At 36.4% G+C, this 14,269-nt stretch overlaps 1 protein-coding gene across 6 annotated transcripts in view; it reads left to right on the plus strand.

Moving 5' to 3' along the window:
• Window positions 1-14,269, plus strand: part of LOC150091482 (tight junction protein ZO-3-like) — a 549,427-nt gene that overhangs the window by 129,304 nt on the left and 405,854 nt on the right. For all 6 annotated transcript variants that reach the window (XM_090375872.1, XM_090375842.1, XM_090375863.1 and 3 more), the window contains exon 3: window positions 9,830-9,954. In XM_090375872.1, coding sequence (XP_090231998.1) covers window positions 9,830-9,954 — 125 coding nt within the window. The remainder of the gene's footprint in view (window positions 1-9,829; window positions 9,955-14,269) is intronic.

Consider the following 14,269-nt stretch of genomic DNA (forward strand, 5'->3'; position numbering starts at 1 on the left):
CTTTGCTGATACAAAGGCATGGTAGACTCCTACACTCATCCAGTGCTTCAATGATAAACAGACCCTTCACTGTAGATGGGAAACTCTCAGGAAGGCCACAAGATTGAATTCATTTCTCTCATGCTTGAGCAATGTTTAATAGAATGAAATCATTTGATATTAGGTAACATCTGCAGTCTACCCGTAGGGTAGGCACTTTTTTTTTTTTTTTTTTATAGTGCAGCTCTCACTGAACATAGCAACCTTAATCCTCAAGAGTGGCTACAGTTCATCACTCACTTCTCTCAGGATCTGCCTGCTTCTGAACACACCCACCCACATTTCATACTTTTGTAAAAGGTTGTATTTCAAGGAGCAACTGATCCAAATTATTAATGCTGTTCCTGCAACAGCCACTCACAATGTTGATGATATACCACAATTTATAGTCAAGTGTCTGAACGTTTATATAATTGAATATTGCTATATTCAATAGAATCATGGACTGCTTTTCTCCTATATGGAATCACTGTGTGGCGCCTCCGTAGCCAGGTGGGAAGGAGCAGCAGTGCGTAGCACACGCTTCTTGATTAGACCGGGGTTCGAGCCCGTCACCACCAAATACAGAGGATGCGGAAAGGTCAGGGAAAATAACCACCGCATATCCACGGAGCAATATGGCCTTAGTTGCTAATGCTCCTAAAAAAAAAAAAAAAAATAACAAATGGAATCACTGTTTGGTGAGGTCACTTCCTAAATGCTTAGGAGCTTTTCTCTTTAGCCAGTTCTGTGCCATCACAGCTGCATTCAGTCTGTTTAAAGTCATTGAAAAGGTAATGCTGCCAACAATAAATATGCAGATCTACACTATTGCTCTCCTAACATTCATTGTGTGCCATGAAAATCAATGGCTATCAGTCTTTTAGTCACCACCACTGAAATTCTTTGTGTACTGGAATCAAGATTTGATGGGCTGAGAAGTGGCAACATCTGGAGACTAGGAACTTGTGAGGTGATCTGATTGAGGTGTATAAGGCCTTGAATGGTATGAGCAGGCTCAATGGTGACGGGATACTTCCGCTTGCTCAGACTAAGAACCTGAGGGGCATAGATTCAAATTAAGGAAAGACAGTTGTAGAATAGATGTGCAGAAGTTTGCCTTTAGCCAGCGGGTAATCGGTTGGTGGAACAGACTTCCATCCTTTGTTGTGGAAGTTGATAGCCTAAATAAATTTAAGGTTGAACTAGAAAAACATTTGGAGTGACTGGATGGGCGAAATGGGAAGGTTTTTTTTTTTTTTTTTTGGCTAATGCTGTATAAGCTTGCTTTCTTGTATCATATCATATGCCTCAACTAATGCTAAAGATAGGCAATGGCATTAGCATTAGTAGAGGCATATGATGCATGAAAGCAAGCTTATGCAGCAGCATCAGCCAAAAAAAAAAAAAAAAAAAAAACCCACTCCCATTTCACCTCTCCGTTCGTTTGAAATACCTGTCCAGATGAGCCTTAAATTTATTTAGGCTATCAATTTCCACAACAAAGGATGGAAGTTTGTTCCACCAACTGATTACCCGCTGGCTAAAGGCAAATTTCCGCACATCTATTCTATATCTGTCTTTCCTCAATTTGAATTTATGCCCACTCAGGTGATTGTTGTTTGTTGTTTGTTATTTTGGTTTTTAGGAGCATTAGCAACTAAGGCCATATTGCTCCGGGATATGCGGTGGTCATTCCCTGACCTTTCCGCATCCTCCGTATTTGGTGGTGATGGGCTCGAACCCCGGTCTAATCAAGAAGCGTGTGCTACGCACTGCTGCTCCTTCCCACCTGGCTACGGAGGCGCCACTCAGGTGATTATTCTGAGCAAGAGGAAGAATCCCATCGGCAGCATGCTCAAACCATTCAAGGCTTTATACACCTCTATCAGATCACCTCGCCGATGCCTAGTCTCCAGACACTGTGATTTGCAAAACTTAAGCCTTTCTTCGTAAGAGCAACCCTTTGTTCCATTCACTAATTTTGTTGCCCTTCTCTGTACTCGTTCCAGCAGCTCTACATCATTCTTGAAATGAGGCCTCCAGACCTGTATTCAGTACTCAAGGTGTGGCCTGACCAATGCCTTATACAAAGGAATACTCACCTCCTTATCCCTGCTAGAAAAATTCCTGTATATCATTGACAAGACACCATGAGCTACTCTTGCAGCCCTTCTGCACTGCTCAGAAAACTTCATATCTGCCTGAACAATTACCCCCAGGTCCTTTTCATTCTCTACCACTGTCAGTGTAGTACCACAGAGTTGATACGTTGCTCTGGGGTTGCTGTTTCCCATATGTAGTACTTTACATTTGTCAATGTTAAACTTCATTTGTCACCTCTCAGCCAATCTGCTCAACCTTTCTAGATCCTGTTGCAGCAGCATACTGTCAGTAGTGTCCTTAACAACCCTGCCAACCTTTGTATTGTCTGCAAACTTGGACATTGAGCTTGATATACCATGATCAGTATCATTTATAAATGCAGTAAACAACAATGGACCCAACACTGAACCCTGAGGGACTCCACTAATAACATTAGTCCATAATGAGAAGTGTCCATTGATTACCATTGTCTGTCTTCTCCCCATCAACCATCCCTTTATCCATAGCAGAAATTTGCCTCCAATGCCACACTGCTCCAATTTGTGCAGCAGTCTTCCATGTGCAACAGTATAAAAAGCCTTTCTAAGATCCAAATATATAATATCAAAGTTATTCCCTGCATCCAGTTCTTTTGTGACTGCATCATAGTATGCAATCAAATTGGTCAGGCAAGACTTTCCCTTAACAAAACCATGCTGTGTCCAAGCTATAATTGAAGTCTTGAATTTCATATGTATATGGCTTTCATATACAATGACTTGCAAGCAGCTGTTGGTGCTGTGAGTATCTCTGCTCTGATCAATTTGCTCCAGAATTATTCCTCCCTCATAGGTTGTGTACTTTAGTTCTTCAGTGCCATCTAACAAGAAAGAACAGGGATTCTCTGACATAATCAGAACATGTGATCAAGAAACATTTCAGCAGGAGTATCGGGTATCCTTTAAGTACTACACTCATTTGCTTTTACAAGAAAACCACAACATTATCTGTTATTCTGATGATCTAAAAATTTTCACAAGAATTGGGTCCAACGACCAACATCCTGATGTCAACCGTGTGCTTAGTTCAAAATTAAAACAACAGTCTACAGGCATATTTTCATAACCTTAGAATTAACTCACCCGAATTAGCCATAATAGTGTACTGACTGAGGAATCGTTCAACTAAAGTCTGTGTCTCTTAATAATCTAGAAATACTGGTAGTCGCAACCCACACTGACCTAACTTAAACTGTTAGCTCACATGTCATGCCCAAATAGAATGATTAATCAAGTTTTGCCAACTTATATGGACCACCATACAACAATTATTGCATGTGAATGATCCAGCACTCATTAGAAACTTAATTTATTCAGCCACATACTCTGCCATATATGGAGCTGAAATTTGGGCCTATGCTACCACAACTAAGATCTATGCTAATGAGTACTGGCTGCCATGGTGGGTCACCAACAAGCTGCACATCCTCCAATTGACAGGAAGAGAAAAAAAAAAAGAAAAAAAAAAAAAAAGAAACCAGATGGCACATTCTCTTGGAATTAATTCGGCTAAGGTAAAGAAAGCCCACATGAGAAGCACACAAAAGTTTGATAAATTTACCAGTAAAAGTACTTTGCCGTAACGACACTTGTATTGTTGCTCGCTCAGTAAAAATACAGTGGGTGTTATTGGTTGGGAGTAGAAATTGAATCCCATGGGAGATTGAAACCCTCCTAAAGTGGAGGGGGTAACTTGACCTTTTTTCTTTAGAATCACTGGTGGACTAGTGGATAAATTGCTTATTAAGAATAAAAAAAGCAAAGGTAAAGGAAGCTCACACAAGAAGCATGGCAAACTTCGAAAAAGTTTACCAGTGAAGCTACGTTACGAACATTTTTTACGACGCCAGAACTTCCAATATGACTCTGTTTGTGATTCAGTTAGTCTGTCTCATAGACGTACTGTTTCTGCTGCATGCCTTTTCTACAGATACTTCCATAGGCACTGTTCTGAATTTGCTTCTGTAATTCCCACTCTCTCTTTCAAAACAGTCTAAATATGTGCCACCACCAACCAACATTCATTTACTGTTCAACTTTAAACTCACAGAACCAACTTTTCATCTTTCTCGTTTATTCATTCAACTTCCATTTTCTGGAAAAACCTTCCTTCATATATATTTCCTGAAAATTACAGTGTATCGTACAGAAGTTCAAATCTAATGTCAACAAATATCTTCTTTTGTCTTCTCAGCCTCCAACCAATTCGTGATACTATAGGTACTAATACCTCTCGTGTTTCTGGTTTTCATAAAAAAAAAAAAAACTTATCTGTTATTCTGTTTCTATTTAAATATTTATTTGATTTTACGAGTGAAAAAAAATTGCTTGCAAACATATGTTCAGATTTTCTTTCATTTTCATGGCATTTTCTTTTATTAGCGGAAAATCTTCAGATGGGTAAACCTTGTAGAATTGAAATAGTTTATTTTTGCCGTCTATTTACTTATTTTGGAATCATATTTTGGCTTGAAGATCAATAATTTCAAGTTGCAATCTGGGATTGTAGTTTTCAGCCATAGAAGTAAATGGGTTCTCAAACAAAAGCTTATGTTTTTTCATGGGATTTGATATCAGAAAATTGACTTTAAAACTTGTCAAAAAGTAATTGTAATAACGAAAGTCAATGATTCTTTGGAAATATGTTTCTCCTTTAGCTCAGCACAACATTAAAAGTGAACTAAATTGTCTTGCTCAACTGGGATTTAAATAATAACAATTTATTCTGAAATGATTTGATGTCGCCAAACAAATCAGACCAATTTTCCTTTCCCTTGTAGTTTTAAAAATAAGAGCATTTAAATGACTAAAAATGTATGTATGAATTGCAAGATTAAACAGCCACTTCGTAATTGATAGTTGTTTTATTGGCTTCCCTTTTTCTATGTTGAAACATTCGGTGATGTTTCAACAGCCACACTAAAGCCATGCGATCTTGTAAAATTTACAGTTGAAATAACCACATTCATAATGTGTTGGAGATCCAATATTTTCCCACAAGGAGCTTCTTGATGCACAATGCAGTGAATTCCAGTCGGAGTTTCAGCTCCGATATTTATTATTTTCTTGGTTATTCTAACCATGAGCCCAATGTTTTTACCAATCATATTTTTTGCACCGCCAGTTGTGACTCCTACCAGGTGTTTAATATTTAATCCTAACTTTTCAATAGATTGGCAAAAAATTTTAAAAAGATTTTCATTTGTAGTTGTTCCGTGCATACTCTGTAGATCAGCTAAATCTTGAACTGGTACAAAATTATCATTAATTCCACATATGAAGATGAGGAGTTGGGCATTGTCATTTACATCAGTATTGTCACCCGGTGCCACACTAAAATATTTCATTTGTTTTATGTTTTCCAAAAGTTGTTCGAACAAATTCTTTCCAATATCTTCTACTCTTCACATAATTGTTTGTCGAGACAAACTAATGTCTTGTATCATTGTTTGTTTCTCCGGTCAAATTTCTTCCACAACTTTTAACAAAAAATGCTTAACAAATTCATTCACCATCATTGAACGGTTTACTTTCAAAAGCGATCAAATGTGCAACTTGATAACTGGCACGTACAGCAGATAAATTTCTTGACTGATACGTTTTCAGTATGTTTTGTTGTTTTCTTAATTTGTTTTGTAACTTTGAACGCTTTTTTCTTTTTGCAGCACTCCTTTATGTTGATCATAAGATTTATGATTGGAATTAGTGTCGTTTTAATTATATTCTTTAAAAACTCACACAATCTCCTAAGACACCAAACACTGCTTTTTCATGGTAATCAATGAAGAAATAGTCTTCAATTCACCTTGGATCAAAAACACTTTTTAAGAATGATTTTTTTAAATTCAATACAAATTAATAACTAATTCAATCCAATGAACAAGGTATATCAAAATACATAACTGTATTTAGTGTACTAATGCCTGCACCAAACTACATGTACATGTTTGATACAGTCGAGCCAGATGCTTGCATGCCTGTACACACAGTGGCGATTGATGCTATTTTAGTTCACTTTCCATGCGGCCTTGTAAAAATTATTTGCGAGCTGGATCCAGCCCACAGGCCGCAGGTTGGACACCAATGCTCTAAATGATCAGTATGGATTTATAAACACTAAATTAAACTTAGGTAGAACCAAAAATTATATAAAAATAATTTATATAATTTTTGGTACTAGTTGACACATTTTGCCTGAATAAATGTCACAGTGGTGATCGATGCTGTTTTAGTTCACTTTCAGCGTGGGCCTTATAAAAATTATTCACAGGTTGTAGGTTGGACACCACTGCCCTAGAGTATTATTCCCAAACTACTGAGATCTATGGACCCTTTCAAAATTCAAAAAAAATTTATGGATCCCTTGAAAAAAAAAAGTGTGTGTGTAATAAGGATAAAAATGGGGTGAGAAGTTAAGTGGTAAGGGAGAGAGAAAAAAAAAAATAATAATATTAATTTGCACCTGAGTGCACAAAGCAGCTTGTTTTTGTTTTTTGGTTTTTAGGAGCATTAGCAACTAAGGCCATATTACTCCAGGAATATGCGGTGGTCATTCTCTGACCTTTCCGCATCCTCCGTATTTGGTGGTGATGGGCTCAAACCTCGGTCTAATCAAGAAGCGTGTGCTGCGCACTGCTGCTCCTTCCCACCTGGGCACAAAGCAGCAGCAAAGGATACAAATGTTTATATATATATGAGGTAAAAGTAATAAATCTGTTGAAAAGTACGAAGATGGAGGTGTAAATTATACAAAATGCCAAAACGATTAAGAGAAGGACGGCAGAAATTGGAGTTATTAAAGGAGAGAGAGAGAGAAAGAATGTGAATATCTTGTATGATATAATGAATTAAGCTTAATTCATTATATTGTATAGAATTTTCACATTCTTTCTTTCTATTGCCTTTAATATCTCCAACTTCTGCTGTCCTTGTCTTATTAGTTTTAGCATTTTGTGTAATTTAGTCTTCATCTTTGCTCTTTTCAACAGATTTATCACTTTTACCTCATATATATATATATATATGAAACTCAACTTTATTCTTTTTTTTTATATAAATAATAACTTTATTTATCATCAGTATACATGGAACAAATAATTTGACCAGTTCCAGAAAGTCGGTTCCGCAGCCCCCTGGAACTGAACTACGGACCCCCAGTGGTCCGCAGACCACAGTTTGGGAAATGCTGCCCTAGAGCAAAACTAAATTGTCAATTGATTTTATTAATGCTAGAGATAACTTTCCTAATTGAGTGTAGTACCACACAGTGCATTTCTCTGGGGTTACTGCTACCCATATGCAGTACTTTGCATTTGTCAATGTTAAACTTCAGTTGCCACTTCTCTGCTCAACTTTTATAGCTCAAGTTGCAGTAGCATACTGTCATTAACAATCCTGCCAACCTTTGTATCATCTTCAAACCTGGACATTAAGCCTGCTTTACCTTCATCAATATCATTGATAAATATACAAAACAACAATGGGCCCAAAACTGAATCCTGGGGGACTCCACTAATAACATTAGTCCACGAAGAGCAGTGTTCATTCCTTACCACTCTCTGTCTTCTCCCACTTAACCATCCTTTTATCCACTGTAACAACTTGTGCTTAAGGCCACTGCTCCAATTTGTAACATAGTCTTCCATGTGCAACAGTATCCAAAACTTTTCTGAAATCCAAGTATGATATTAAATTTATATTTTGCATCCAGTTCCTTTGTGACCACATCATAGTTTCCAATCAAATTGCTCAGACAAGACTTCCCCTTAACAAACCCACTATGAGTCTGAATTATTACTGCAGTCTTGTCTAGATGATCCTGCAAAGCTTCTTTAACCAGTGACTCCCTTATTTAGAACAGAAGTTAAACTAACAGGTCTGTAATTACTCGTGTCACCCTTTGATCCCCCTTTGTGAATTGGGGATACATTTGCACATCTCCAGCCTGTGGGTACCTCTCCTGAGTCCAAGTATGCTCTCATAATTATGATTAAGGGTTTGCTTACTTCCTTTGCTGCCACTTCTAAAATAACTGGATATATATCCCTTCCACCACAGGTGCCTTTCCTATGTTTAACTTCAACAATTTTTCCTGCACTTTGCTCTCAGTTATTACAAAATCATTATCTGTCTGTTAGAGCTAAATCAGCTTTTATCTTCCACTTCCCTACAGAATTCCTCATTTGTGAATGTACATGCAAAATACTCATTGTTTGTCAGCTTTCTGAGCAGGATCATCAAAAGTCGAACCATCGATATCAAGTGGACCAATCTGATTCACTCCTTTTCTTGTAGAGTTTATATAAGTAAAGAAGTCTTTGCTGGTTTTCTTTGCATCCTTTGACAAAGATTTCTTGTAATCTGCCTCTGCTTGCCTAATCTCCTTTGTGACTTTATTACAAACTAGCTTGTATCTACCATAGGCTTCTGTGTCGCCTGATAATTTATATGTATCCTATGCATTTTTCTCCTATGCCAAGAGGCTCATCAGCTTATATGATATTCTTTTAAGCCTAAACCTTGAAGAGTTTTTTTTTTTTTAGTTGGAATGAAAAGCCTAGTATCTTCCAAGATTAACTCCTTGAATGCTTCCCATTTAGAATTTGCTGCTGTCGTCCCACTGTATAGAAATTAAAAACTATCACCCTTCCCTTTACCCCTGATGGTAGTTACATCTTTAAGTAAATCCGACATTAGTACACTGATTATTGCCACCTAGTGGTTCCTTTATCTGGAAATTTTTGCAGTTTACAGCAGTGTGTATATTATATCTGCAGTAAAGATTATTTATTTATTTTTGTATTGACCACATGGATATCTAAATATACATCAAGTTGCAGTGTATAACTTGTGGGGGGGAAATAATAATAATAAATAAAAGAAGTGCTATTTGAGAACTCTGTTTAGTTGGGAACTTGCTGTGTGTTCTTTTGTTTAAAGAACTTTACATACTGGTATGTAAAGTCTGCAAAACCTGGGGAAGGAGAGTTAACCCCCAGTATTGAAATTTTCATTAATAGAAGCTTGAATAAATTAAATGATTTTTTTATTTATTTATTTTAAATCTTTATTGTCAGTGGGATGTTTAACTACATTTGATTTTAATTATTATATTGTTTTAGTTTATCTACATTATCATGAAAGTTATTTCCTCTTTTTTATATTTAGATGTAAATTGTTTGCATATTAGTTATTTAATTTATATTACTTTAATTTGTAAATTAGTTTTTTATAAATTGATTTTTATTATGATACTCACCTAAAAAGGTGAGTATCATAATAAATTAAATTAAGCTACGCTATTATATTGTGTCAGTTATAAATGGTACTTTAAGAGATCTACAATTTTCAAATTGATTTTTATTATTCTTTTCCTTGAAGATTTCTAGATATTGTAGTGTAATTATCTGCCATGCATACATTTCTCATTTATTTTTTATTTTTTTTATATATATATATACCAAAAGAGTAATGCAATTACTAGCACTGCAAGACAATTTTATTCCCTCATTTTTAGTTTGTATTGCATTATAAATGAATGCAGATAAACTTTTTTATCTGGATAAGTTTATCTAGCTTCTTTCAGACATCTATTAAATTTTTTTTTATTCATTAAAATCTCTCTGTGCAAACTTACCATTGCTCATCTAATTTTTTCTTATTTTTAGGTGGCAGGATATGGATTTGGAATTGCAGTCAGTGGTGGAAAGGATAATCCCCATTTTGCTAGTGGAGATCCTTCCATAGCAATATCTGATGTACTTAAAGCAGGACCTGCAGAAGGCAAACTTCAGTGAGTTAAATGTTTTGTTTACTTCTTATGAACGGTATCTAAGCTAACAGGTTCAAAAGATTACCCCTCCCATCAAGTATGTCACAATTGCTATATACTAGGACTTCAATTAATACAAGCACATTGAGATATTTAATAATAAAATATCTACAGAATAGGTCTTAATTCAGTAATGAGAATGATTGAAAATTGTATGTGAATTATTTACATTAAAAAATTTGTCTTTAAAATTGTTAATTTTAAACTCCTAATATATACTCACTGGTCGCTGAATTAGACTACCTCAAATATATACATAATGATGCCAATCTTATAACTATTTAGTAGTTAGTTGCGAGCAGATCTGATCCATTTGCACTAACTTGTAATTAAATCACCTCATTCTTAATGGACTGAGCTTCATAGCTCGCATTATAAAAAGCTGAACAGCTTTGTATGCTAGAGAAGTGGCAATTTGCATTTAATCGTGCAAGACAAAGTGATAAAGTAGTAGTTATGGGATGTAGTAAAGATATCACAGAGTTTCAGAGGGTATGATTGTGGAAGCTTGTGCATCTGATGTTTTCCATATTGGAAACAGTACATTTTCTTGGTTGCTCATGGTCTACTTACTGTAGTTAAGGTGCACAAAGAATGGTGTGGAATGGGTCAAACCATCTCCCGACAGAACTGTAAATAATTACATAAGTTAGATGTTTGTGGTGAGCAATGGATGCAGTGTATTTTCTAGACTCAACAGTAGGTCACTTTGCAACAGCTGACATTGCAATATAATATGAGGAATGCAAGAACAATATCTCAAATGATGGTATGCCACATACTCAGACATATGGGGTTCCACAGAAGACAATACAAGAGACACCCTCTCTTCACTACTGATCATTGTCAATGGTGAATGCTTTGTTGTCAACAGAATGCTGGTTGGACACTGAAGGACTGGAAATGAGTGTTCTGGTTGGATGGTCAAAATACTTAGTGCAACATGCTGATGGACACCTTTGTGTGTGGCAGAAGCAACACAATTCCATGGACCCACTGTGCATGGTGACCACTACCCAGGCAGGTGGTGGTGGTGGTTGCTTAATGTTGGGCATGTTTTTCTGACAAGAACTAGGACTCCTGGTGTGTATGGACCAACGTTTTACTTTTAAGGTCTACTGGCAGCTTTTAGGAGCCTTTCTACCCTGCCATGTTGCATTTTTTCCTGGACAGAAACTGGATATTCCAAGATGATAATGTGCCGCATCATCAGGTATGCACTGTGCACGAGCAGTTTGAGGAAAAAAGCGAAGATATTAGTATTAGCATTAGTAGAGACACATGATGCAAGAAAGCAAGCTTAGACAGCCAAAAAAAAAAAAAAAACCCCTTCCCATTCACTCCAAAGATTTTTCTAGTTCTGCCTTGAATTTATCTAAGCTATCAACTTCCACAACAATAGATGGAAGCTTATCCCAGCAATCAACCATCCACCCACTGGCTAAAGGCAAATTTCTTTACATCTATGCCAGCGGTCGCCAACCTTTCAGACCTCACGGACCACTAAACTCCAAAATTTTGAATCCCACGGACCACTACCATGATTTTTTCCATAAAAGTAACATTCTAAATATGAAATGGTACTTACACTTGTTTTTGTACTCCAAGTTATTTGCAAAAAATTGGATATCATTAATGTTAATATAATTAGTAATATAATGGCCTTATAATGATCAAAAAAGTATAATAAATAAATAAACAAAAATATTCATTATGAAAAATGCAAAAAAAAAATGCAAAAAAAAAAAAAAAACATTTTAAATTTCATTTTATTAAAAAAGAATTAACAGAAACAATTAATATTAACAGTTATCAAATATCGAGTGCACCTTGACATAGAGGTGTATAAAGGATTAATTATAGCAAAATAATCAGTGTGACATTTGATGCTGCTTGTTTGAAATAAGCTGTTGGATTCTTGGCTCCAATGACATTACTGCAACATGGAGAGCCGTTTGTATTTCTAGTTGACAGCGGTACTTGTTTTTTAATTGCCGTAACTGATGAAAATGTCTTTTCACACATATATGTAGTTGCGAATGGAATTAAAATTTTGATGGCCTTTTCACTCAGCACTCGGTACTCACTTTTTACGGAAAGCCAAAAATGAGATCTTGTTAGGGACGAGTGGAATTTACCTTTGAGACTGTTGTCGGATGATAGATCGATTAGGCTTTCTTTTTCTTTCATGTTCAAATTACCATCCTCGATTTTCATCGAAAATTGATCTATCATCCATGTATTTCCGTGTCTGGGGTCCTCTTTCTTTTGGGTAATAACGACCAAAAGAGTCAGTGAGCAACTGTAAGTGCAATTGAACAAGAGTTATTACCTGTCGGTTGACATCCTCCTGTTTCATATAATCATCAGAATTTGGGAACATTTCCAGATCTTCAGCCAACTGTGTTTGCCACAGCAGTATCTTCCTTTGAAATGCATCCATTTTGCCTCGCAGTGTGAACACGTCTGTAAGCTGTCCTTGCAAGGACTTGTTCAGCTCGTTTAACAGAGAAAAAAATATCTGCCAGATATGCAAGCTTGGCTAGCCAATCATTGTCGGACAAGAGATCATGGGGCCTCGAATTATTTTGCTGCTCGAAGAATAACTTGACTTCTTGGCGCAGGTTGAACAATCGGGTTAGCACTTTACCCCTCGACAGCCATCTCACCTCAGCGTGGAGAAGAACATGAGTATGCTCAGAGCCCATTTCTTCACAAAGTGCCTCAAATATTCAAGAATTGAGCACTTTGTGGTGAATTTTGTTTACAATTTTAATTACATCAGAGAGTACAGTTCTGGAGATAATCTTTTCGCCACAAGTTGCTCACGATGTATAATACAATGAGTAAACAACATGTCTGGGTGTCCAACATCTTTCACTTTTGCAACAACTCCTGAATGATGTCCAGTCATGTTTGCAGCACTATCTGTGCATATCCCAACACATTCCTTCCATTCAATACTGTGTTTCAGGAAATAACCATTAAGTGCATTGAAAATTTCAGAGCCGAAGATTAGTGAACAGAAGAGTTCTTCCTTTAATTCTCCTCGGCAATCCAACCTCACAAAACAAAGAACTGCCTTTTTAGTTATGTCTATTGATTCGTCAAGTTAAATTGAATAAAACGTAGAATTTTTCACAAGTGCAATCACTTGATTTTCAATACCTTTGGCCATGTCTTCAATAGGAATTAGGAATTCCTTTCAGTTTCTGGACAGCCTGTTTCCCCAAAACCTCTTCACAGGCTTGTAAAAAGCAAGACTTAATTAATTCTTCTCCAATCGTATACGACTTTTTACATCTCGCGATTTGAAGTGCTATCAAATAAGATTTTACTAAGGACTTATCTTCAACAATCATTGTTGCTAATGAACTTTTTTGCTTTTGCAAATTTTCACACATCCTTTGGAAGTATTCAACTGGCTTTTTAGCTAAATCTGGGTGTTTTGACTGCAAGTGCCTGCCGAGTTTTGAAGGTTTCATGGCATCATTGGATAAACTCTCAGAACATATAATACAATACGGCCATGGATCCAGTTCACTTCCAGGATTCTTGAATAAATCCAAACTTCAAGTAGTCTGCATCATATTTTCTTGTAACTTTGAACTTTTTCTTCTCTCTGCCTCCAGTTCTAATGTCCTTCCTGATGATGCCTTGTGGTGGCTGCGGAGGCACTGATTCATTAACCAACCCATGACAACGCGATGTATTACCTAAGAAGTGCAAATTGCTTGCTTGCTTGCTTTTTCTCACTCAATGGGGTTATTTTATTTCAATCTAAAACCAAACAAGAAATAAGATAGTTATCAAACTCAAGCTCTTTATTGCCATTTAAATATCATACTGTGCACAGTTAAAATAAAAATATCATTGGTCACTTACCTGCGAACTGTGCCTTGCCCAGGCTAGACCATCGATAAGAAATAGAAATAGCCTTCTATATTTTTTTACAATAAAAGCATTGCTAATACCGGATATTGCACTGGGCCTTTTATAAACATGCAACATAATAAGGTGAAAATTGCAAAAAAGTAGAATCAGAATATAATGAAACATTTTAAATAAGCACGAAAATTGCAAATATATTCAAATTACTCTGTGGACCACCAAAATTCTCTCGTGGACCACCCGTTGCCAACCACTGATCTACGCTACAACTGTCTTTCCTAGGTTTGAATTCATGCCCCCTCAAGTGCATAATCTGTGCAGGTGGAAGGATCCTATCAGTATTGTGCCTGCTCAAACTATACAAGGCCTTATACACCTCAGTCCG

The sequence above is a fragment of the Mastigoproctus giganteus genome, chromosome 1, assembly GCF_048544385.1.
Source record: "Mastigoproctus giganteus isolate SK-2022 chromosome 1, ASM4854438v1, whole genome shotgun sequence".
Lineage (NCBI taxonomy): Eukaryota > Metazoa > Arthropoda > Arachnida > Uropygi > Thelyphonidae > Mastigoproctus > Mastigoproctus giganteus.